This window comes from Styela clava, chromosome 1 (assembly GCF_964204865.1).
Source record: "Styela clava chromosome 1, kaStyClav1.hap1.2, whole genome shotgun sequence".
In the NCBI taxonomy this organism is placed as follows: domain Eukaryota; kingdom Metazoa; phylum Chordata; class Ascidiacea; order Stolidobranchia; family Styelidae; genus Styela; species Styela clava.
Window position 1 is genome coordinate 4,933,475 of NC_135250.1, and position 24,905 is coordinate 4,958,379.

Consider the following 24,905-nt stretch of genomic DNA (forward strand, 5'->3'; position numbering starts at 1 on the left):
ATTAAATTGTTAAAAACGCCATATATTTTCATATATACTACACACACACCTCCGAACACTGGTTTTGTGGGTTCTGTAGTTGATGAATCTAAGGGTGTATCAACGTCGAATTTATTCCCGTAATTTCCTATTGATACTTCGAATTCAACTGCATTATCAGCTTTTTCAATCATACTCGCTCCATAGAAAGCGACGACCAAGCGATATTTTCGTCTTCGCATATATTTCTGAGAAAAAAATCATGTTTTTTTTTTGCTTTCTTTCTATTATATAAAATAGAATATTGTGTAATAGACGATGTGATGCCGCATAATTCCCTTGAAGTTTTTAGCGTGTAAATAATTATTATTTTTAGTTCAAGTTAAGTTGAAGGTTGTACATCGGACGGAATATAATATAAGCATTCGACTACAGAAGAAGTGGGCAACCTGCTTTCTGCGGGCCGGATGTGGCCCTCAAGAAAGAACTGTGCGGTCCGCGGAGAAGTGCCAATTTTGAATGATGTGCAGCAAGCGAAACAAGTTTTTAAGTAAGTAATCCCAATCTCTTTGTGTTACAAACCCTATACCTGAGTTCAATTTATTATCTATGTATATGTGTATATGTGTCACAACGCTCTAACAGCTAGCTTGTGCAATGCGAAGAACGCACGTCATAAGATCAATACCTCCAAATTTTTGTGCTTGCAACTACTAGAAAACCTATTTTGAAATAAAGGCGCGGCCTTTGATTTCACCTAGTTATTTGTATCTGATCCTCTTGTATTAAAGGTTGCACATCGCTTGACAACAGTATGACCAGATCAATGGATGTCTAAATTCGGTTTGCGACAATTAATGTCTATGGAAATTTAATTCAAACTTACTGTGGTTGCTGCTATGATGTCATCCTCAATTGGTTGGGATTTTGGTGTCTTTTCTTCCGTGTCGTCCTGCAGTTTTGTTTTCAGTTCAACCATGAGCCTCCCTCTGAAAGCGCAGCCACCACACTAAACAAGTAATGTGAGATGTAGAAAGCTCAGTGGTGTTCCTGAAGTACGTGTACCAAGATGGCGGACACCGGAGCGTAGTATGTGTACCAGGTTAGGGTTAGGTCATAATTTCCCCTATTTACCTCTATTACGAGTTTGGGGAGTAGCCAAATGACTCTCGTACTATTTGTATCTAAAAAAAATGCTGACCAGTTCTTATTCTATGCAATTCAAGAGTCCTGCTGCATACTAATACAAATGCATTTCTGTAACATTTCAACAAATGTTGTAAACTGCTTGTCTGAGGAAGTCTGATATTGGTCAGACAAAACGTTACAGAAATTCAAGTACATTTGTGTTAGTATGTAGCAGGGCTCATGAATTGCATAGAATAAAAACTAGAGAGATTGAAGTTTCGTATTCGAAGAAGAATATTTTACATAAGTCCATTTGGTCATTTGTTGCATGCATACTATTGAATTGCATAATATTTACATTGATATCAAGTAGAACGGTAAGATTTATATGCAACTTACTTTCCCGTAATTCATGTCGTCTAGTTGGTCATTCAAGTTGGAGAACTCTCTTGGTGAGCCATACAAGTTTATAAAAGTTGGTCCAAACGTCGGCAAGAAACCTAAGTTGACAAATTTTGCATTTGATTAGACCAGCGTTTTAAATCAATTTTATTGTTATTTTAGGATTGTTACTTTGTAATTGCATGTATCATTACTAATATTTTTCGTCTATTATCATAATACATATTAATGTACCAATTGCAAAGTAGTCAATGTTTAAAAAAGTTAATTAACCATAGATTAAGCCTCATTCCAAATTGAACCATAAACAGAAACAAGGTCTATGCATAGTGACGTAAAAATAGCCCTGAACAATATCGAATGGAAAGATTCCAGTACTGTGGAAATATAGTGGCTCCTCATCTAGTAATGCTTGCTTACACATAGCTCTATTCGGAGTGAATGGTTTATAAAATGATGTGTAAAAACTGTCATTTTCATAATTGGAGCTTAATATTATAGTAGGGGCAGGGGTTCTATTTTCAAATTCCCGTCGGTTGTAGCCGTATATTTCGAAGCCAGAGCTATGAATGGAAACGGGCGAATAACCTTGAATAGAATTTCGGGCACTTCAGAAGTATGTACCAATATGGAAGTGACTAATTTTGTTCACCTAGTTTACATCAAGTTGTGTAAAGGGACTAAAACCTATGGGGGTATATTTACTTGAGTAACAGTCCCTGAACTCGAAATAGAAATAAAATAAGAAAAATCAGAACAAAATTAGGGCCTAACCCTAACCTGGTACACATCCTACTGGAGTACCAAATTTTGTTCTTATGGTTTAAATAATTTATGTTTTGGAAGCCGATGTGAGAGTCAAAATTTTAGTCGACTCAGGGTCAAGTTTCATGACCCTAATTTCTGACTTGCCAAGGTAATATGAGAAAGTGAATTCCACACAACTGAAGTTCTTGGAGCAAAACTTAGACATAAATTTTTCATCTGATACTTTAATACAAATTTCAATTACCTGCATCTTCATCGTTGGAAGATATCTCGGAAATTGGGAGACTGAAAGATCCAATGGCATCGTTTGTGCCAACTCTATCCCTAAAAAAGGAAAAAAATTAAGATTGTGTTGAAATTTCTTTTAGTATACAGTTACTACAACTATACAGAAAATTGTCTAACTCGACGATAGCTTTCTCTCTACATATAAGTGAATGTTTCACTCACACTATTATGAGTGCATTTTTTGTATAATTGGCACGAAAGGATTTGAATAACTGCTGAAAGGTTATGAGTTTCTCTAACGATCATTTGGTTAGCTATTCCCATATACGGCTTGGACTAATGCACGAACACTAAACAGTGTTTCATTTGCTTTTTCGTGCTGTATTGATATTCCGGTGCTCCAGATACATGTGTACCAATATGGAGGTAACTAATTTTGTTCGCCTACTTTACATCAAGTTATGGGCAGGGAGTATATTTACTTGGCTAATACAGACAGTACCCAAACTCGTAAAAGAACTAAAATGAGGAAAATCGGAATGAAATTATGCCCTTACTCTACCCTGGTACAAACACTACGGGAGTGCCGACTTTTCTTACCAATTGGATGAATATGAAAAATTTGGAGTGCTAGCACTTTTACTAATTTTTCAAATTTTTTGCTGGAATTTCGCTTATTTTGCGATGGCCATACTCGTCAAATACCCATCGTGTCTGTATATTTGAGCATTGCTGTCTTGTTAAATAAATACACTTACCAATCGTATAGTCTGATCTTGATCAAATTGCACATTGATGGAAATTTTAATGGCAGACATAATTCTTCGTTCCACTCCGGATTATTGTTTTCTTCAATCACTTTAGTTTTTCGTCTTTTCCCAATAAATCTGCAAGGACATCGTTGAATATTTTACACATAAAGCACTACGACAGCCAAGAGAAGGCAAACTCTTTTACACGTTGTGAATCCACGAATCGTTGTTTTTGTAATTGATACTGGAATAAATTTCTCTTTAACTAATTGACCTATTGTGTTCAAATATTTAGTGGTTGGACTCGTTGGAGATAGGTTCGACGATGTGGCGCATTGTGTTAAGCGTTTGGATTCTCTCACCACCTCTTGATTTTCGTGCGCGGATTTGCAGGTTCGAATCCAGTGAGGAGAATTCTGTGCGAGAGGATTGCTGGAATCCTCATTAACTATTCCCATGGGTCAAAAAGGCTTATCGGCTTTCCTCTCCCCCGGCATAAATAGGTAAATCTAACTTCTTACTTTGCAAATTTATTTCTAAACTCCGTGCCAATATATTTAAGAACTACTCCATTATTTAGTAAATTCCAACAGTGGACATTAAAAACATGTATAAATATATACGAACGGACTCAAACTTACTTGGTTGTTTTTATCGTACAATTTTGAATGATGTACTTACTTGATCTCAGCAAAAGTGTCAACAAGTTTTTCCTCAGCATCCGGGGAATCATTTCCAAATCCAATCAATTTCTTCATTCCCTGGAATGCAGCTGTGTCCACTGTAAACCAAAATAGGATTCAAATTGTTAGCAAGGAATATATGTCCAATATAAATATAGATACTGAGCACAATTCCCTATCTCCCAGTCAAATTGGGTCATAGCCCATGGTTCATCTAATCTAAGTCATAGGTTCTAAAAGTGCTCCATACGGTGCCACTGGGCTCTATGAGAGAAACCAAAGGGCTCCGTGAGCTATTCGTTTACTTATTAAAATACTGATTTGGCTAATTTTGTAACTGCCCAAATAAGCAATACCGACATTATAATCATCTATTCCAGAAGTTCCAATAGATAATGCTATATTTCAATTACCTCATTGTTGCCACATTTCGACACTACCTTATAAATATGTTTTTCAAGTGTCTGATTTGCGGGGCTCCGTAAATAATAGTCAAACTCTTCACGGGCTTCATAACACAAAAAGATTGAGAATCCTTGAATTCTAAGACTCGAGTCGAGTCAATCACTGAGTTAAGTCTCACTGGTGGTTAGTTGAGTACGATCTCGAGTCACCTCATTTGGATGACTCGGATAGAAGGTCTCTCTAAAGAGTCAAATCGAGTAACAGGGCATACGAGTTCGTATTTGAGTCAATCACTGAGTAAAGTCTCACTGGCGATTACTTGAGTAAGAATTCAAGTTATTTCTGTTAGGTGACTCGAGTAAAGTCCTTCAATTAGGAGTCAATTAGGAGACGAATCATCCGAGTCTCGACCAGAGTACGGAGTCCAGTCATTCACTGACTTCAATCTCGCAGGCAGGTTGCTTGAGTATGTGCTGAGCCATTCGATTTAGACTCTTGGGTGCAAGTCCCTAAATGTCGAGGCTAACGGAACATCCGAGTACGTAGCCGAGTCACTAGCCCAGTTAAGTCTCACTGGCGTTTAATCGAGTACGAATCCAAATCATATCTGTTGGATGATTCGAGTACAAGCCCTTAAACCAGTGGTTTTCAATTTTTTACGGCTCGTGGCCCCCTTTCGGAAGCTTTCTGCACCCATGGCACCCTCTGTTTATCATTTCAGTAATGTTTGGAGTGTTAGCTGACCTAAACCTTCAGTCTCGAGTCGAATCCGAAGTCGAGTCAATCACGGAGTATCACTGGCGATTAGTTGAGTAGGATTCGGCGACATTTCTTTACGTCACTTGAGTAAATTTGCGTCCTTATTAGATGATCACTCGAGTCCAAATCGAGTCGATAACTCTGCCCCATACACACAGCCCCCCAACATATAGATTGATATAGTAGATATAGATATAGATAGATACATATAGATATAGTATATTTATATATATTCTATGTCGTAAAACACTCACTCTGAGGTACATCTTCTGCTTTGAAAAACCGGAAAATAAAATTGACAGATTGAAATGTGACCCCTGCAGGCGTGAGAACGTTCCTAAAAAGAAAGATCGATCCGGTATTAGTGTGACAATTTGGGGTTGGAAGACGGAAAAATTATGTATTTTCAACCAGGTCTGCCCCTTTTAAATTTATAGTGAATTAGAATTTTTCATTGTGATAACTTTTGCAGGAACTGAGAATAAAAATATATATATATATAAAAAGAATTAAAAAACAATGCATTTACCCTTCTACGTCATCGTCTTCGGCACTCCCACTTTCATTCTGAAATTTTAGAAAATTGTTTATCTGGGTCATGGTTTTTGAATATTTTGAATATGAGCTCTGCTCTGCCTGGGTGCAAAATCAACAAATAATTTATTTTTAGGGAATTAGGAATTATTTATTTATACAACGGGCAAGGAAAAACAATAAAGCACGAATAAGCAATTGAAACACTGTCTATTGTCCGGACATACTGTAAGTCAAGCCCGGTATGGGAATAACTAACCGATTGACCGTTGGATAAACTCATAACCGATCGGCAGTTAAGAATTCATTCAATTCATTTAATTTGATTTTAACCAATTTTCAATAATGAGTTGGAGTTACGTCAGATTAACTGACTGCATATTCGTCTTTCACACTTGCGGATTCAGTAGTCTTGCTGCACACACTAACGCAAATAAATTCCTGCAACGTTTTGTCTGGCCGTCTGATTTGAAGAAGTCTGACAGTCGGTCAGACAAAACGTTACATAAAATATTTGTTCTTGTGTGAAGCTCTCGAATCTCGAATCATATGACTCTCGAATCATATAATACATAATTGATGTTATAAAGACTATCACTTACAATATCAAACATTATGGACAGCATTTTATATATTGTGTTATTTCAGCTTTAGAGCCTATTTTAATGTCGAAAAAATGTTACTTGTGGACTATCTTCGGGCGCATGCAGGTGCAATCCTTTTACAATCGTGAGCCTTGTATGTCTGGTTTACATTTTAATTTATGTGATAAATCAATAATTTGTTTTACTAGTTTTAAAAGGATAAAAGTTGCGTAACTGTGGAAAATTTCACGTGATGTTGGACCAAATCCAAACCAAATTGTTATGTCGCAACACGGAGTAACGTGACTCACAAGCGTGCAGATGCTTTTCCGTATGATATATTGATAAAAAATTGAGTTGGAACTCAGACGGAAGCTTTCAAATCGTTTCAAAACAAACTCTAATTAGCATAAGGTTTCAGTGCAAAATTCTGCACTAAAATCACGCCGCAATGTCGTATTTTCCAGACCGAATTCGTTTGTTTATGCCTACAACTCAAGGATGATAATCGATTGGGTTTGGCTCCGGAACTGCTTGTTTTATGTTCATAGAGCCTAAATTTGTTTTTATGTTCTGTACTACGGGTAATCATATAGGAATTGGAAGGGTACGGGGCGCCTGCGGACAAGATTGAAAATGTGGAGAACGTTTTTATTGGTATACAAAAGATAAAGTTGCAGGGCCGTCAAACCAGTTTACAAATTTCTTCCAATTTCAAAAAAATATGTATTGAAACTTTAGTTTGAAGAAACACTTTCAATATTCATCAATACGCTAATAAAGTTTTATTGTCCACTCTACAAGCCGCGCGCCTTCCTCGCTCTCTTTGATCTGAAAAATTATTCGTTATTTTTGATATTGGATTACATTTTGCAAACAAAAAACATACTGGCGGTTCATCTCCAGCTCCAAGAACACATATTGTTATTTTAAGATATCCATGAGGGGTGTTGCTGCTATCTTCTGGGTCAGTCAACAAGATCCATTTGCGAACATGAGCATGATCTGAAAAAATGAAACAAGTTAACTATTCAGTTATTTCGTAGTTTTTATAGGAATAATAGGGATGTAAAAATCAAGAAAAAACAACTTGACATGCATCAGCAAATTATGCTGGAATTGCAAGATGTCATAAGCTTGGTCGAAGATGTGGAAATATGACTCAAACTTGAAAATTACTATTAAAACTGTCAAAGCCATTCGTGTTGAATGTGGTAAGATTCAATTTTAAGAACCAGCGAATATCTTGTATCTTTTGTAACTTGTGGCGATGGACTATGGATTTTAATGTTATTGAACTACTTTGTATTAATAGTATATATGTTGAATTCAATGAATGGGACACTGATCTATTCATTGAATTCACATACTCTTAATACAAAGTAGTGAAATACTATTGAAATACAAAGTTACATTCCCCATTCGCTACAAACTCATGGACCACAGTTTTCCACATTTAAAAATGTATTTATGTCACTACGTAAGTTACATTAACATGACGCGTTTACGGGAACGTCAAATATGTAATTATAGTCGTCAGCTGCGGTACACATTACTTATTTGCGATAGTAGTCTTACGCCTAAAACAAACAAGAAAACAAAAACCGGTTCGTTGATATGACAATATTCCAAAAAAGAGTTCGCGTAACCCTTGAACCCCACCACTGGTTAGGACTAATCAGTACAATACAACTTTAAACACTACCTGTTTGATCGTATACATTTCCCAGATCAAGTTTGAAGTATCCAATCAATGTATCCGTTCTCAGTTTTTTCGAGTTGTTGACCGTGAACTCGACCACATAATCATATAAATTCTTCAGCGAATCTTTGAAGTTGTACATCAACAGCTGGACAAGAATAAGTTATACCTTAACAAGTTTATCATTCCCTTTTGGGAATTGGGCGTATGTGCAATAACCGCGGGACATGTGTAGTATAACTAAATTGAGATAGTCGTATTTCATCTATCGGTGGATTACAGTAATTCGTAAAAAATTAAAGGAATACATTGAATCTAAATTCCAATTATTTTTATGTAAAAGCCGTTAATCGCTTGCAATGCGTCAACAAGCCATTGAATACATATAAATCATTCCACATAGAGTAGGTTTTAGTTTCCACAAGATCGTTGCAATGATCATTATAAATAGGGTCGGAATACCCAAATTAAAACAATTTGAGCGTCAAGTTAAGTCGTATTTCAAATCTGAATTTTCAATATTTTATATGTAATCGTGAAACACTTGCAAATTGCAATGGTTGAACAAACGATAGATTAATTATAAAACATTCACAAAATTTCCACCAAAAATAAAGTAGGTTTAAGTTCTTATGAGTATCGTTACAAATCGCATTTTAATAGGGCCAGAATGCGAATTAACGAATTAAAACAACCTGAACGCCAAATTAGGAGTTGTAGAAATCTGAAACATATTTCTTGCTCAATTTTGATGCATGTCGATGGTGGGCAAGATAGCCTAGAAGTTAAATCATTGACTTAATTATTTTGGTATCGGTTTCGGTTCGAAAAACTTGTACCCAATCAATCCTCAAGCTCGCCACCTCATCCGGATGTAATAAATTGGGAACCTGATGCGGAACCCTGTACCCTGTCTGTACAGAGCCTTGTTGAGAGTGAGAAGCGTATAAAACGTAGCAAATATTTTAAAAAACGGTATTCCCCTGGTATGTATACCAGGTTGGGGTTAGGCTATAAATTTATTCCGATTTTCCTTATTTTAGTTCTATTACGAGTTCGGGGGCTGTCTGTGTTAGCCAAGTGAATATACCCCCTGTCCATAGGTTTCAATCCCTTTACATAAGTTTATGTAAAGTATAGGCGAACTAAATTAGTTACCTTCATATTGGTACACGCCAAAAAAAGCATTTTATACTAAATCGCTCAAAATAGCTTGAAAAATTAGTATATAAGTTATTTTTACTTCTTCCCAGACGGGAGACGCCCCTTTCTTTACTCTTGTAATTTTTGTTTGATTCGGTCCACATTTGATTTTCACCACTGGTTTAATATTCGATCCTGTCATTTGTCTTCCTTCGTGAATTTTTATCCGAACTTGAAAATTTTCGATTCTTTCTGATAATTTTTTGCGATCTGTTCTGGAAAATAAGAATGTACAGTTATCAACATCGTTAGGCAATGCAAATATAATATAATACGAAATGTTACACAAATATCAACTATTATCGGGCTGTTCTCGTGGTTAAAGCGGAGGACTTGAATCAAATATGCCAATGGTGCCGTTACAAATGAAAAAAGCATTCACAAATGGTCGATACGAAGTATGTTACGGCCCACGTGAATGGGTTCAACGTACTGTGGCCCGCGGGCCATATGTTAAACGCCTCTAGTATAGTCTTACTTTGTTTTGGATTCCTCTTTTCCTGGTGTCACATCTATTCCTTCATCATCTTGATCGTTATCTGCTTCTTCATCAAGATCTTCGTTTTCATCGCCGCCCTCTGTTATTAAGGAATAATTGAACTTAAATAGCTGAGCTTTTATGTATTATCAATGGGAGGGAGGATCGAATACCAAAAGACTTTCGTGGACGCGATTGCCTAGCTGTTAATTAAACAGTTTGACCTAACTATGATGGCATCGCGGTTAAAAATATTGGGTTCAACTTCAAACCCCATGCCCACTACCTTACCCATGATCTATTAAAATGGGTATTCAATGCAGAGTCAAAAAACATTCCGGTTTTCTCGAAAACAGTAGCTCCCTACGCAACGTTAGATATCAGTAGACGCGTTACATTGCTTGTTCCGAACAAAAAACGTGAATAAGTGCCGTATGCAAAAATATCTCGGTGGAGAGGGAGATGATAAAACGAATCATTCTTGTAACGTGTCATGACTTCTACTTTCGGTTATGAGTTCAGGGATGAAATAAAAAAAATAAACCAGTTATTAACTTGGATGGCGGAAGAAACTGTATTTTATTATTTATTACAGCAATGAACTTTTAGCGACGATTAGTTCAATCAAAGCCAAAGTTAGTAAATATATAGAATAGGATAAACTTAGCATATTATGAAACCACTTAATAATAGCTTGAAGTATAAATATTTCCTTACATCTAATCAATTTCATTTAGAGCTAGGTTAGACTGGAGTTCATACATCGCAAGCCGTAAAACAACAATAAACCGAAAAATAGCGACTTTAAACAGATTTTTCTAATCATTCAACTAATAACGCAAATAAACACGATCACATATTCACGTCTGTACCTTTAACTTCAGTCTTCGTTTTAGATTCTTGCTGTTCCTTTCCATCTTGCTTTTTGTCTTGTGTTTCGTCCTGCGAAGAAAATATTCATACATGATGTTGGTAGGCCTTGCAACTTAGTGACTTCGGCTGAACTAACCCTAACCCGCTTGGACTGGTGGTCAGAGTCTTAGACCTTTTATTCTAACACATGACGTATAATCACCCAGGCAAATAAAATAAGGTATACAAGGTATACAGAAAAGAGAAATATTCAATGCATTTCCCCATGTACATCAAAACTGCAGTCCGTCTTTGAAACGAATAGTTTTTAGCTTTTTATGCACTTTTTACTATTTTAGGTAAGCTGTTTACTAGATTTAACCCTAATATATTCAATGGTGCTCATTTTTAGAAGAACGGAATTATCAAATTATTTCATTATATTCCTGTAATGTAATGCTGCGCGTGTTTAATTTTCAACTCAACGCTCAAAAAATGTTAAATTCAAGATTCAGCATCAAGTCGGATTCGTGTTTTAGACTTGGTCTGTCAATCAGTGGGCCACGGCTCACTTCTGGGCCACAAAAAATCTATCAAAATTGCAAGAGTTATTGATAAATTTAGTTTCATTTGCGTCACTAATTTAGTTAACTTTTGATTGCAGTAGCAATAAATAATGCTACTATTGTTTGCTGAGTAGTAATCTTCATTCTAAATATTTAAGTGAAAATGTCAATATTGATGAAAGAATTATTTTCTTGTAGTTTTACCCTGGCATACCCAAGTGTGCAACAAAAATCTGGCACGACAGAAAAAAAGTTGTGAACCATTAGCCTCCAAATTATGCAGCAACTATGGTAAAGAATTACAACTGGCTATAATAATTCACAAATACAGGTTTCGGCCTGTTAAGGCTCTATAATAGTTCACTTTAAAACAGACCACCCGTATTTTATAGTTAATGACGTTAAGGATATGTCAAACGAAATTCGTGATTCATATGTTTGGGCAGATAATTAGAAATTGAACAGGTTACCTTGGAAGAAGATTTCTCGCTCATTATTTTTTCGTCTTTACACTCGAACTATAAACATTGGTATAAAACTATATTCTAAAACTTCTGAATATAAAAAATAATATTTATTACTAAATGTCGCACGTTCGTAACAGGTATTATCGAAGTATCCTATGGGATGCCCGGAGAAAGCCGCCATGTCTATTCTGAGCCACCAATGGACCATGCGATAAATAGTGTAGGGTAGACTTTGCCGAATCAAAAGCATAATGGCGGTCCATCGGTGTCACAAGTACATGTATCAGAAACAAATAACCGGCTGGCGACGTGGACTGGTAACCAGACGAGAGTCTGTGGTACGCTATATCTCCTCAATCGGGAGAAATATGAAAATCCTATCCTACGGAACTATATGGAAAGTAATGTGCAACGTCGCTTTATTTGATGCACCAAGTATATGCTATTGTGTATTGGGTGCATTTCATGCTGATATCATTGTTGTTACATTTCCTGCCACACATTAACATTATCCTCGTGAATACTGGAATTTTTTACGAATTCAAATTTCACTAGTGATATAGTTTAAGAAGTTACTAATTTTACTATCATAAACGTTAACGTCTATATAAATACGCTTTACCAACAAAACCATTTCTGGTATTCTAACCAAACGATCTCAATACCCTCATTTTTTTAGGGCAGTGGTTCTCAACTCCTTTTCTTTCGTGGCCTACTTTAACTTTTTCATGCAAGAGCTAAACTGCAAGAAAGACAAAAAATTCTTTCCCCAAAGCTAGACACTCTGGCCATTTTTAATATGCCCACCTGAAAATTCTAAAGCTGCCTCTAATCCCTCCAAACTCTCTGCTTTTTTGGAGCGTTGCTCAGAACAAACTGACAGAACCAGACATCATATTTTTGCGTTCCGCAAATGAAATGATTGATGAGCTTGTTAAAGAAAGCGAGACTCCGCTCATCCGAAAAGAAACGCATCGGAACTTCGTTATACCTAACTTCCGTCATGATTCTTTCATTCGTGTACAAATTGAAGAAAACTCTGAACCTATTCATAAGTTCATTATTCGCAAGGAAGGAAGCAATCAGGAAACTTTTAACTCTGATGAGCTCTGCCGAAATAATAAACCAAGTTACATTATCATCTTGATCGTTGAAATTTATGGAATCCCTTTGTAGGTGTGATCTGTGGACAGAAAGCGCATTTACGGCCCGGCTCAAAGTGTACGCTTACATTGGTGGGAAATACGAATATGTTGCAACAACATGATTAACTATGAGTTGTCATAACCTGTCTTTCCCGGAAATTTAATCAATTCGAAATTCCGGTTGAAAAATTAAAAGCTCTGAATAAAATTTGCATAAAGAGTAGGCCCAAGACAGTCATGGAAAAGCCAGTCATTCGGGTGGAGATACGGCACATGCTAAAATGAAAGATTTTGACTAAAACGGGAATGTATATGTTGAACTGTGCGTGTACGGTTGGGTCTGTTATTTTTTAATTTAAGTTTAGTCTTTAAAAAAGTATCACCGCACACAAATCCGATCATGAATACCAAATAAAATAGTAGAGTACAAGACATCCGACTACTGTTATTAGTAGGCCTATTACGCAAACGTAAAAATACTAATTTTATAACTAGTTATAAAAAAATAGCGTTTTGTTTAAAAATTTCAATCTTCGCCTCATAAACATTTCAGCAAACGAAAGAAGGTACTCCTGTAGTATATGTACCAGGTTAGGGTTAGGCCATAGTTTTATTCCGATTTTCCTTATTTTAGCTCAATTACGAGTTCGGGGACTGTCTGTGTTAGCTAAGTAAACATACTCATAGGTTCCAGTCCCTTTACACAACTTGATGTAAAATAGGCAAACAAAATTAGTTACCTCCATATTGTTGTTACATACACTTCTGGAGCGCCCGATAGAATGCTTCTTCAAATTTGGCACAAAAGCACTCCACTAAAACCGCGGTGTACAGATTACGGCGGCCGATTTCTCGAGGGATAACATTACCTTTAGCATTTGGGAATTGTCCTACTCTATTCTCAATATAACAGCGTGTGAAAGTCTTCCTTTTTTATATTACAGCTAACAGATCGACACTGCAATTCTAGAGAATTCGAAGGCAACGGAAGGTAATAAATCGAACATTTCTGACTTTCTGACCAAGTTTTATAATATATGTATGCGTTGAAATATATAGTGTGTTTTTATTTCTTTCTCTCTTCTTGTCCCTCTATTTTTCTCATTTTCATTAAATGTTATCTAAAGTAAAATTCCTCATGTGTATATATTCATAAGTGTTATTGTTTTACTTGCGGTTACCAAAGTAAACATAATTTACCTTCTTTATTTGATCACACATTTCAAACACAATGTCTCCTTCAATTTGCCTGGACGTCTTCCATACAAAAAAACGAAATAATCAATGGATACCTGTAGTTAAACCAATGCAAATGCTAGGAAATAAAATTTCTGAACGTTGTACAATTACCGAAAGTGATGCAACTAATATTAAAATTATTATTCGTTAAAAAAGAAAACGTGTGATGCACTGTATACAAAAATATCAACTGCACGTTTCCATCGCGATTTGATTGAATAGACGTCTCGGCATTCCTTTCTAGCGTTTTGTATCGAGGTTACGTGTAACGTTCGTGTGGATACATATCTTATATCATAGGAATTATGCCTGCGTGTTATTTCTACTGTACTATTTAACGTAGTTTAGTAAAGGAATCCCCAACTGACTTCTTCATAGATGAAATAAGAACACAATGACGTGTAGTGCCAAATATTCGTATATATATTGTAAATTGCACAATCGCATTGGTCCAAATAACAGATAACGAAATATACTTGAAACCTTCAAACAAGTATATGTGATGAAACCAAGTTTCTAACCAACAAAGAACGAAAAAACAAGGACGAGCAAACTTGAGGGTGGGAAATACGTCGTCAACTTTTCTCGCATAAAACGTTGCTTGGAAATAATGATGAAGGAAATTGAGTCGGACGGCGACATTGTTTCAGGCAAAAACATGCACTATTAACAACAAGTGGTTAACTACATAGAAATCCGCATTAATCATCCTTGAGTACTTGCTACAATATCATTCTTGCAAAGTGAAAAACTGGTTAGAAATTTTTTGAAGTAAAAGACTATGCAATGGTTAAAATAATGTTTGCTATAATGCAGAAGTCCATTTCCTCTCTGATTAACTACTTTGACCATTATTTTCTGAAAATGAACAATCGTAGCCTCTTTGGAATTGCAGACCACGAGAATTGAATTAGTAGTAATTAAAATTAGTAAATTAGTTCATTGACCTGTCGGGATGTTTTACACATGATGTGACAGGCACATTTAAAAATGCGTTAAATTTAATATTTGTAAGTATTTCTATTAATTTTACCCATTGTAAATAATAAAGCAAATCGGAATCTGTATCACGCCGGGCAACTGAGGTATGATTTAGTTTCAGCATAAGTTTGGCGTACAGTTAAAACGTAGATCAGTACCAATATCATTACCCAGCGATCACATTAATATTGCCGGTATTTTACAAAGTAATCAATAAAAATCCAATTCACAGGCATATAAAATGATTTTATAATAATATTAGTAATAAATTAATAAAATTAAATATTAATATTTGTTTCATCACACGGTCTAACACATTTACTGAACGAAAGGTTGATATTTCACGTAAGACGCGGGATGGGCTTTCCACGGCTGAGTTAAGAATCGATCAACCAATCATTTTTTAAAACCCATTCAAAGTGATCTAACATTTTAATACGGCGGATGATATATACTCAGTGACTAATATATTTAACATTTAAGCTATTATGTTTGGCTTGGCATTTTTTGAGAAGTCCTAATGATTGAATTACGCTATTCTTTCAAACTTTTAACGCTTCTAGAAGCCATACCAATTGAATTGGAGATTCCAAAAGTTTTTAATAAAGATTGAAAAATGGTATCATACCCAAAATGCAATAAATGAGTGGATTAATTTTTTCGAAATCAAGGAATATTTAGGCTAAATGGTTGCTGTTCATTAAGGATTACAACTAGAACTGTACAGTCGGAGTTTGGCATGTTTAGGCTACTGGAGCCGAACTTGGAAATGGAATTGGGCTAAAACGAATACCCGAGTGCCCGGGGAATAGAATTCGTCACATTAGAATGAATTAGTCGTTGACATTGGAATTTTTCGTGATAGGCACTAGCCAGTTCACTCTGTAAAACCACACATACCATAAACGAGCAATTGGTAAACGAGTAAATGCCTGACTCCGACTCTGAAGTCATTCAGCGATGAATTTTTCGAAAACAAATTGAAACATTTGTTTTGATTGCAGTTGCCAGTGACATATTGCGACTGCGGAATATCGATTGGGAGAGGTACTTACCGTAAAAACACTTCTACCACACAGATGCGTATCGTCTGTATCGAGCTTACTGTGTAGGGGAGTTTTCGGTCACCTTCGAGGGCTACCCGATGAAATTTAGCTATGGCACAGTTAAAAAAGTCACCTCACATTTTCCCCTCGCCAATACAAGTCATTAATTTCATATATATATATAGGCTTACCATATATATGGGACAAAAACCGTAACAGTGCGAAGTAAACAAAACTCATCTCACCTTTGTGAGTAGATACTGGGCATCAATATTAGCTATAAATTAGTTCGCATGCGGGTCTCCAAACATTTTTTATAAGAGTAGGACATCTTTGAGCGTTAAAATAACTTTTTAATTTTTCGAACATTTCAATAATCCTTGGCACGGCAGGTAATAATAAGAGACTACGGTTGCCATACTGCAATAGCTGTTGACAAAATCGTAGAACTATATCAGTTCTGTTATTCAAACGGCGTAATTATAAATACATTCATATATACATTTTGGCAACAAGGCTTTCCTACGCAAAAGGGAAAAGTATCCATGGCATGATGTTGTATTCAGTTTTAGGGTATATGAATCGCACATCCTATAATAGATCCCGTAATGTATCTTTCTAGTTTTTTAGGTTTGAGGAAAACATTATCGCCCTTCGTCTTTTTACGCCTCCATTTAATTTTTTTAATATATCGGCAGAGCAGTTAACATTGGCTGTTAAATTACCGGAATGAACATTGGGCCTAATACCTACGACATAACAACACATCAATTCTCTCTTCCTGTCCGAACTAGTGATAAATTTGTAATAATGTTATATAAAAAATTGTTTATGACTGGCATGCTGCATGACCGGGACATTTAAGTCTGCCGGGCAGGACGCCGGGACAGCTTGTCACTTTGGTTCTGGGTAAACCGGGATGTATGGTAAGCCTATATATATACTGAAACTAGATAACCCGCCGTATGACTAGGTATGAAATTTTGGTACCGAACTTGAAATATCGGTTCCGAGATTTTCACTCAACAATCACGAGGTTTTCCTGAACTAGGAAAATTTGAAAGTGGTAAGAGATAAAAATGAAAAGTGCATATATTTACTGAACAAGACGTGGACAAGTGGATAGTTTTGTTCAAGTTCTGTGGTTGTTAGTCTTGTTTTTGTTGTTGGGACGATTGTTGTTGCTGCGAAAGCAGTCGCTTCTCTACGTCTACATAACTGATTGACGAATAAATTTCGTTTTTTCGACCTTAAGATTGTTAAAGTCTCTAAAGAATATAAGCTTTTTTCTTCGAGTCTTATGGTCCCACCATTATACCAGAGAATTACACATTTTATCCCATCTTGCAGAATATTCTATATGGTGTTTGACCGACTCCGTCACGCTCGTCCGCCAATCTATTTAGCAAAGAAAACTTGGCGTTTAAGACCTGAGGTTCCTTAGTTAGAATGGGGATAGGATTTACATATTTATCCTGGGGGAGAGGAACGTCGATAAGGCGGCTTAATCAAGTGGCGAACCACGGCCTCTCGTCCGGTTACCAGTCCAAGTCGGGTATGAGATTAGTTAGCCAATTATTTGTTTTCGGAAGCAAGGGTTTGTTAGAAGACTATTGGTCTTCTACCGGACCTACCGTACCGGTACAGTACAGCGGTTAGTCATTGAACCTTCATATCCATTTCTTTGCGCATTTCTTTCTTGTTAGTTTAGCATGTGCAGTGGCCGGAGGGATTGCTGAGTAAAATATCCCGAACTCGAAAATTCAAATCTTTCACCGATATGGGAATCCCAACCCACATCGCGCTAGCCGTAATCGTTGTTGCATAACAAGGCGCCATTATTAATGTGACGTCATATGGTGAAAACCTGTTGATAAACTGTGCGGAAGCATGTGATTTCTGGATTTAAGGGTTTATTTTCATTAATATTACTAAATTAAGTACTGTAATACTATAATTATGCCAAAGCAGTGTGTTGCTGGTGGTTGCACTAACAGTAGTGGAGATGGATTTCGCATGCAGGTGTGGCCGAAAGATCCCATTGTTGCCGTGAAATGGACTCAGTTTGTAAAGCAAACCAGGGAGAATTGGACTGGCCCTTCTGCTTACTCTTTATTATGCTCTGCCCATTTTGAGGAAGACTGTTATTTTAACACTCCAACCTTGGAACTATGCGGATATCCGGCAAGAAGAGTGAAAGATGCAGTCCCAACCATCCATAAAAGGATCCAAACCAAGCCATGCGACAGAGGGAGAAGACATGATGTAAAGCCCTACCGCTACCAATTGAAAAAATCCACCATACAGAGAAAACCTAGTCATCATGATCTCACTGTAAGTAAATGTGTACGGCCAGTCACTTCTTGCCCATACTCCAGTACTCTAAGTACAGAAGTACCGTACCTGCGTTTACTTATTTATTAATTTGAGTTTCTGAAATTGTGTGATTTGCAGATTTGTGTTGGAATACTCGCGGCAGTAGGGTGGTTCACGTAACCGCTGGTCTGTTACGGCTTCCTCAACCATCAAGGCTCGGCGATGTGGTGCATTGTGCTAAGCATTAGGAATACACTCGCCACTGCATCTCTGATTACCCTGCGTGGGCTCGCAGGTTCGAATCCCATGTTGGGATGATTACGTACAAGAGGATTGCTGAACTCCTCGCTGCTGCAGGGTGGTTCACATACCAGCTGGTCGGTTACGGATTCCTCCATCATCAAGTCCATGCTTCTGAAAACAAACAACTTCAGAACTTGCCGACTAATCCCATACCCGACCTGGACTGGAAACTGGACGAGAAGTCGTGGTTCGCCATATGATTAAGCCGTCTTATCGGCTTTCTTTTTCCCCAGAGATAAATATGTAAATCCTATCCTAAGTTAATCCTTTTCCTCTCCCTCTGGATAAATATGTGAATCCTATCGTAACCAACTTTATATTGCATTTAATAAATGAAATTATGAAGTACACCAGGGGCGTAGCCAGAAATTTTCAAAGGGGGGGTGGTTCTGCTGTTCTGAAATTTCTAAGTGGCAAGTTAGACCTTAGTAAAAAATGCTATGTCTGATACAAAAAAATATGGCAAATGTGCATATGGCATGTTTTGACAAATTCTGCTCGTGGTTTTGTTGCTTTTTTATGGAAAAAAAACACTTTTTTTGCAACCAATGGACCACTTGATTCTGATCGCAATTGTGTATTTCATTTGATAATTACAAATTATTGGCATAAATATAATAGCTAATGATAATATTTTTGTCGCAATATACTTTTTTAATAATTTTTTTGACTAGCGATAATACAAGCAATCTCTGTGCATCTCATTTCATGAGTCTGTAGTATATGCTGCGTTACATTGTAAAAAGTTTTCTATTAGATTTCAAAGTTATTACCTGTTAGTAAATTTGCATCTGAGTCGTTTTGTCAGTTTTACAACAAAACCTTATGGCTACACTTTTTGCAGAAAATTGAGCAATCAACTTCAATTCCGGTGAAAAGTGTTGACTGGCTGATGTTGGAACATAATTATGCTTTTACATCCCATGAGAATAAAATGTAAGTTTGAGCATCCCTATACAGATTCGAATTTGAAACTATCCATTGACACATATTATTATAGGACTAGTATTTATGAGATTGATTAAAGTAAGAAGCTTTTACACAAAATTTGTCAAGAAAAGTTTATTAGTGCAGTGAACTTTGGTTTGAAACAATTTGTATGGTGTAGTGTTTTCTTTTCCTACTCCATAAAATGGTTGTTATCATTAATTACCAATGTTGATGCTAGCATTTATATCATATTTGCTTTGACAGAAAACAAGAACCGAACATTCAAATACAAAAACCAGATGAGAAAATCAATCCTAATGAAAACAAGGTATGTTAACTTTTTCCATTTGTCACATTTTATATTTCATTTATACATTTATAATTTGAATACAAGTTTTATTCAACTTTAGTCAGCATTATTTTGTTATTTGAGGTATATCGCAATTGCATGATGGCGCCATTGCCCGAATCAACCAGTATCCTATAAATCCTAATGGCTCTTCATATTTTCGTATTTTATTTTTAATCTATCGTTGTTGTTTGTATGGTGTTCAGTATTGTATGTTATAAACCCAATTCTTGTTCTATATATGCTGATGTAATTCAGCATAATAGGTGTCGCTGACACGATAACTTGTTAGTCTTTCGTGACTCCTCTGTGATTGCGAAACATTGTGTGTCTTTGATTCATTTTAATTTTATATTATTTGTTGACAATGTTTCATGCATGGCGAAATGAAATATCTGAATCTGGTGATACACACCAGGGCTTCAACTCTACAGCCTATAGCCCTATACTGTGACATGTCACCTACAAGATTGTGCACAAATGATGCTGGTCTTATCTGTACTCATACTTCTGTTACAAGTGAAGTCTGGTACAAATTTGTTTTCTGTTTCAGATAGGATATAATCAGTCCACACAAATCAAAAAAAGAAAACATAGAAAAAAGAGGAACTTATCCATGTACGGTACGTAATATGTATTACTATGTTGTGTATTGCTATCCTTTGTATCAGTGGTTTCCAACTTTTTTGGTGGAGCAGAACCCTATGAGCAATTCAAGAGCTTAAGCTCCTGAGCAGTAGTTTGATGTATTTTAGAGTATAAAATATAAACACATAGCGAACTTGATACTGTATTGGTCGAACAAAATGATCATTAAAGAGAAGCAAGTTTAATAATAGTGGCAAACCTAAGGTATGTGATTAACTGATTATATTTATAGAATATACAAATCTCTGATCTGAATAAAAATTACTGATTCCCTGGATTGTCGAAATCTGATTAAACATATTTCATCAGTGATAATTTATAATTGTCATGTTACTTATTATTTAATTTATTTCACAGGTGGTAAAACTAAACTTGAACGAAACCCTTTCCGGCATCGAAAACGTGTTACGCCTTCGAATTTTCCAAGAGACGAGAAAAGTAAAATTCTGGTAATGTTTATCATTAACAAATATTTTTTCTTATACAATGCTTTTTGTCATCACGCTCTGAACAAGGCCCTGCTAATAGGCAGCTGCTAATATAAAAAATACTACATTATTTTGGAAGTATCGAAACGATTCCAAGTTGGTATTGTCTACCCAATTTATTACACCCTGGGTGATGTAGGGGCATGAGATTTAACCACAGTTAAGTCTAACGTGATAAACCACCTTATTGTACTCAACTATTTCATTGTCAGTTAATCTCCTTTTAAATGTTCGTTCATTCATATACTAAAAAACTTTTCTTTATAAAAGTTGCCCAACCATCATGATTCAAAAGATGATATCACAATGCAGAAGATGAGAACTAATGTGAAGAAGGAAAGACAAAGCTTCCTATCATACAGTACGTGCAGAAATCTTCTGATAATTTAAGACACAAAGATGTGTAGTTTCTGCCTGTCTATGTGATTAAATGCTGCTTTTGTATTCAAAAAGCCACACATAAAATTACTGCCTACAAAAAGTCACTTTTTAGGAAAATGAAAACCTAGAGCTATAGGTACACTACTGAAAATTTGTATAATCTGCAGTCTATAAGCTATTTATTTTATCAAAAAAATATCTTAGAAGCATTTCCAACGTGAATACAAAAAACACTTACCCAATACTTTTTAGATCGAAAAACCAAATTGCAGAGAAATTTGACAAGGTCGTATGACAATACAAGACGAAAATCCGAAAACAAACAGGACACAGGTATGCCATGCATGCATTTACAATTTATTGAAAAAAGGTGATACCAAATTTGGTATCAAAGGCAATATAGTTATGGAATTGGTGTGAAATAAAAAAAAAAAATCCTGCGCAGAAATTCATATCTGTATGGGCTAAAAAAGCAGAAAGAGTAGCCCAGAGGAAAAATTAGTCATGCTAAAACTTTTTCTGGTCTCTGAACTACACCTGTCACTTTGTTTATTTATCCATACCTATTCTTGAACTCGAAAGATATAATTTGATTGCCTTGAATTTAGTTTTACACAAAGCTTTTTACATCCTTGAATTTCTTTGTCTGTAGGAGATTGCAAAGACAACCTCCAATGGATAAAAACTGAACCAACCTCTGAAAATGAATCTTTTGATAAGGCGGCAAAACCGGATGAAGAAGTTGAAGGTATGGGAACCATTTTGGATATTAAAGTACGCTTTCGTTCAGTTACTGGATATTGAATCTAATTAGGACCTTAAAACACATGAAAAAAGTTCTTTATTATCTGCCTTTTATAAAGGGCTTTCACAGCTTCGATGCAATTCGGCTCTGGTCTAAGTTATCTTGTAGATCAGGGGTCGGGAACCTTCTTGGTCAAGAGAGCCATAAAAGGTACATATTTTCAACTGCATTTCCGTGCGAGCCATATAGCATTTCTTCACTTAAATCAGGCCTGAAATTTTTACTCAAAGTCAACACATACAATGTCAATATACATTTGATGTGACTTCTGATGCTGCATGTTGTCGCTGCGGGCCTTGAACGGCTGCTCACATGCAGCACAAGTTGAAATCTATGATAGTCATCACCTTCTTTCGTTTACGCATATCCGTAGTATTCTAAAAACTAGCTTTGCTAGTCCGATTTGAATAGGACAAATACTGTAACTAGTACGTACAAACAGACGCAAAGCTTCATTCTATTGCTCCGCGACTCTATCGCTTGTGATGTCACAAAATATGTTCCAGAATCCCCTAATTTTGTCACAATACCTGTCTGGTAACTCTTAGATAACATAGACATGCGCTGGCCGCGCATTCTCGAACGTATCCGCAAATTTTTTGCCACATTTGGCTATAAAAGAGTTTAAAATGTTGTAACGATGGTGAGCTTAGCTTTAGAATAGTAGATTTTTCTGGGAGCCATATGCCGTCACCAAAAAAGCCATATATGGCTCACGAGCCATGGGTTCCCGACCTCTGTTGTAGATGGTGGACCTGGGGGTTGGCTTGAGATTTTCAACTTGTGGAACCAACATAATTGCGCTCAACAGAATGTTTAAATTGTTTCAGATACTCATGCCACATACCAAACAGATCTTCTGGAATCTCTCTATGCAATGCAGAAGAACGGAAAGCTCTGCGATTTAACATTCAAAGTCAACAGTTCCAAGACAAGACGACAGGTGACTTTGAAAGCACATAAACTCATATTTGCAACAATATCAAAGAAAATAAGACTTCATAGGAATGAAGTTTTCGAAGTCGATGAAGAATTGAGTATGCAAGATCTTATCAAGATTATAGAATTTGCTTATACTGGAAAAATCATTGGCCTTGAAGACATGGAAGCTGATGAAATTGGTATGATACGTGAAGCAGCTATTTCTTTGGATATTTCAAAATGTGTGGATTATATTGACAAAATATATTTGAAAAACAACAAAATGAATGGAGAAATCTTATTGGACAAAGAGATTCTTCATGGTGATGGAGAAAAAGAAAACGATTATCTTGATATCAAACCTCCGAATATAGATGAATATCTGCCACTTTATTTTACTCAAAATGAGTCGGATGTGGAATCTACTCAAGATTATGATACGACCGATACAGAGGATGAAATTTCAATCAAAAAATGTACTGATTATGATAACGACGATGAAACCCCGATTAAGCCGAAAACTTTTACAATGAGTCGACATCCATCTTTTCCTTCTAAATTGCTAAAAGATACTTCCTCTGTTAAAGAGGAATATATTGTTATTGATTAAATGGAACATTTTCATGACTTTGGTCTTGTATAATGAGTAGAAGATGGGGCGTTTTGGAAGCAGGATATAACGCATTATTAGCAGTATGTTTCCTTGCCATCGTACTATAATTATCGTGCTTGGGTTACAAGATTGAAGTCACGTGAAAGACAGTTTATTATATAAGATTGCCTAAAGACAATAAATAACATGAATGGTCAGTTAGGCTTTCCCATTTTAGTCATCTGATGGGACAAGATCTGGTAAATAATTACGATATTAGTCATTTTAATATCTGACTTGGACGGCAGGCCCTGAAGTTTGTGCAGGAATGCCTACTGTCTATCTAATTGATTCAAAGTGATTTAAAAAGAAAAGCTGGATTCTGATTGGTTGAATATTATTCCAACACACAGATTGGCATGTGGTAAATAAAGGACTTCAGTAGCATAAATGAAGTGATATTGTGTCTGGAGTCTTGTTTGTGAGAGCTGATACATAGCTCGATGGTTGGCACCTTGACTGCAATTGCACCACTGATTACCCTGCATGATTCGGTACTAGAAGATTGCTTTAAACATGTTAGGCTCTTCCATTTTAGTTATCTGGTGGGACAAAAGACTTGGGTGGCATGTGGTAAAAGAGGAACACCACTGATTACCCTGCATGAACTCGTAGGTTCAATTGTGATGAAAGATTGATTGTCTCGCTATCGCAAGGCAGTTCACTGACAATAAACTGTATCTGACCTGAACGGCAGGCCGAACGAAGCAAAACATCGTCCCAAACAGCCTACTTTTATAGGCGTGTTCCAGAATTTTTGATTTAAAGCAATTTTAAAACACTAGCTGAATTCTGATTAAACTAGTATATTGTCCTGGAGAATTGATTGTTTTGGGCTACCCTATTTATTATATCACTACCCCTGGCAAATCAATCAGTGGGTTTTGGTGGAACCATTGCTGAAAGTCTCAACAAAAGATCGTTATATAAGCTCCAGTGTTGCAAAATTGAAGAATAGGATTCCCATTCTACAACTTATCACTCGAGTGAGTAATGTTTGGTACTAAAACCATTTTGCCTTGGTGAATATTATGGCTATCAAAAACGTCACTTTGGCAATGAACGAACAATTCAGACCTTTGATCGGAAGTCGGAAAAAAAAATTTCCAAAAGTCTTTTCCATATTCATCCACGAAATTGCCTACACTTACTCTAAGTTAATATTGAAAATATGTTGCTACATTAAAACAGAATTAGAAACTCTAAATCAA

The 24,905-nt window shown here is 36.2% G+C and overlaps 2 protein-coding genes across 4 annotated transcripts in view; one reads left to right on the forward strand and one right to left on the reverse strand.

The window, feature by feature from the left end:
* The window catches only part of LOC120346940 (myoferlin-like), a 39,144-nt gene extending 27,601 nt beyond the window's left edge, over positions 1-11,543 (reverse strand). The window contains exons 1-14 of one of the 3 annotated variants that reach the window (XM_078116936.1): positions 11,494-11,543; positions 10,478-10,547; positions 9,606-9,705; positions 9,168-9,342; positions 7,928-8,072; positions 7,112-7,227; positions 5,634-5,671; positions 5,359-5,441; positions 3,939-4,038; positions 3,264-3,392; positions 2,522-2,601; positions 1,507-1,607; positions 866-988; positions 50-227 (exon numbers count right to left, since the gene is read on the reverse strand). In XM_078116936.1, the coding sequence (XP_077973062.1) occupies positions 50-227; positions 866-988; positions 1,507-1,607; positions 2,522-2,601; positions 3,264-3,392; positions 3,939-4,038; positions 5,359-5,441; positions 5,634-5,671; positions 7,112-7,227; positions 7,928-8,072; positions 9,168-9,342; positions 9,606-9,705; positions 10,478-10,547; positions 11,494-11,517 (1,462 nt within the window). In that variant the 5' untranslated portion in view covers positions 11,518-11,543. Of the gene's footprint in view, positions 1-49; positions 228-865; positions 989-1,506; positions 1,608-2,521; positions 2,602-3,263; positions 3,393-3,938; positions 4,039-5,358; positions 5,442-5,633; positions 5,672-5,897; positions 6,091-7,111; positions 7,228-7,927; positions 8,073-9,167; positions 9,343-9,605; positions 9,706-10,477; positions 10,548-11,493 lie in introns of those variants that run through there. The other 2 variants (XM_078116947.1, XM_078116942.1) reach the window with 2 other exon arrangements.
* Positions 11,544-17,754: 6,211 nt separating this feature from the next.
* Positions 17,755-24,831, forward strand: LOC120343388 (uncharacterized). Its single transcript, XM_039412552.2, has 9 exons — positions 17,755-18,235; positions 19,365-19,456; positions 19,715-19,778; positions 20,353-20,422; positions 20,805-20,896; positions 21,206-21,296; positions 21,569-21,649; positions 21,969-22,064; positions 22,952-24,831. Exons 1-9 carry the CDS (start codon positions 17,861-17,863, stop codon positions 23,650-23,652), a joined length of 1,662 nt encoding a protein of 553 aa, XP_039268486.2. The 5' UTR covers positions 17,755-17,860; the 3' UTR covers positions 23,653-24,831.
* Positions 24,832-24,905: the final 74 nt, after the last annotated feature.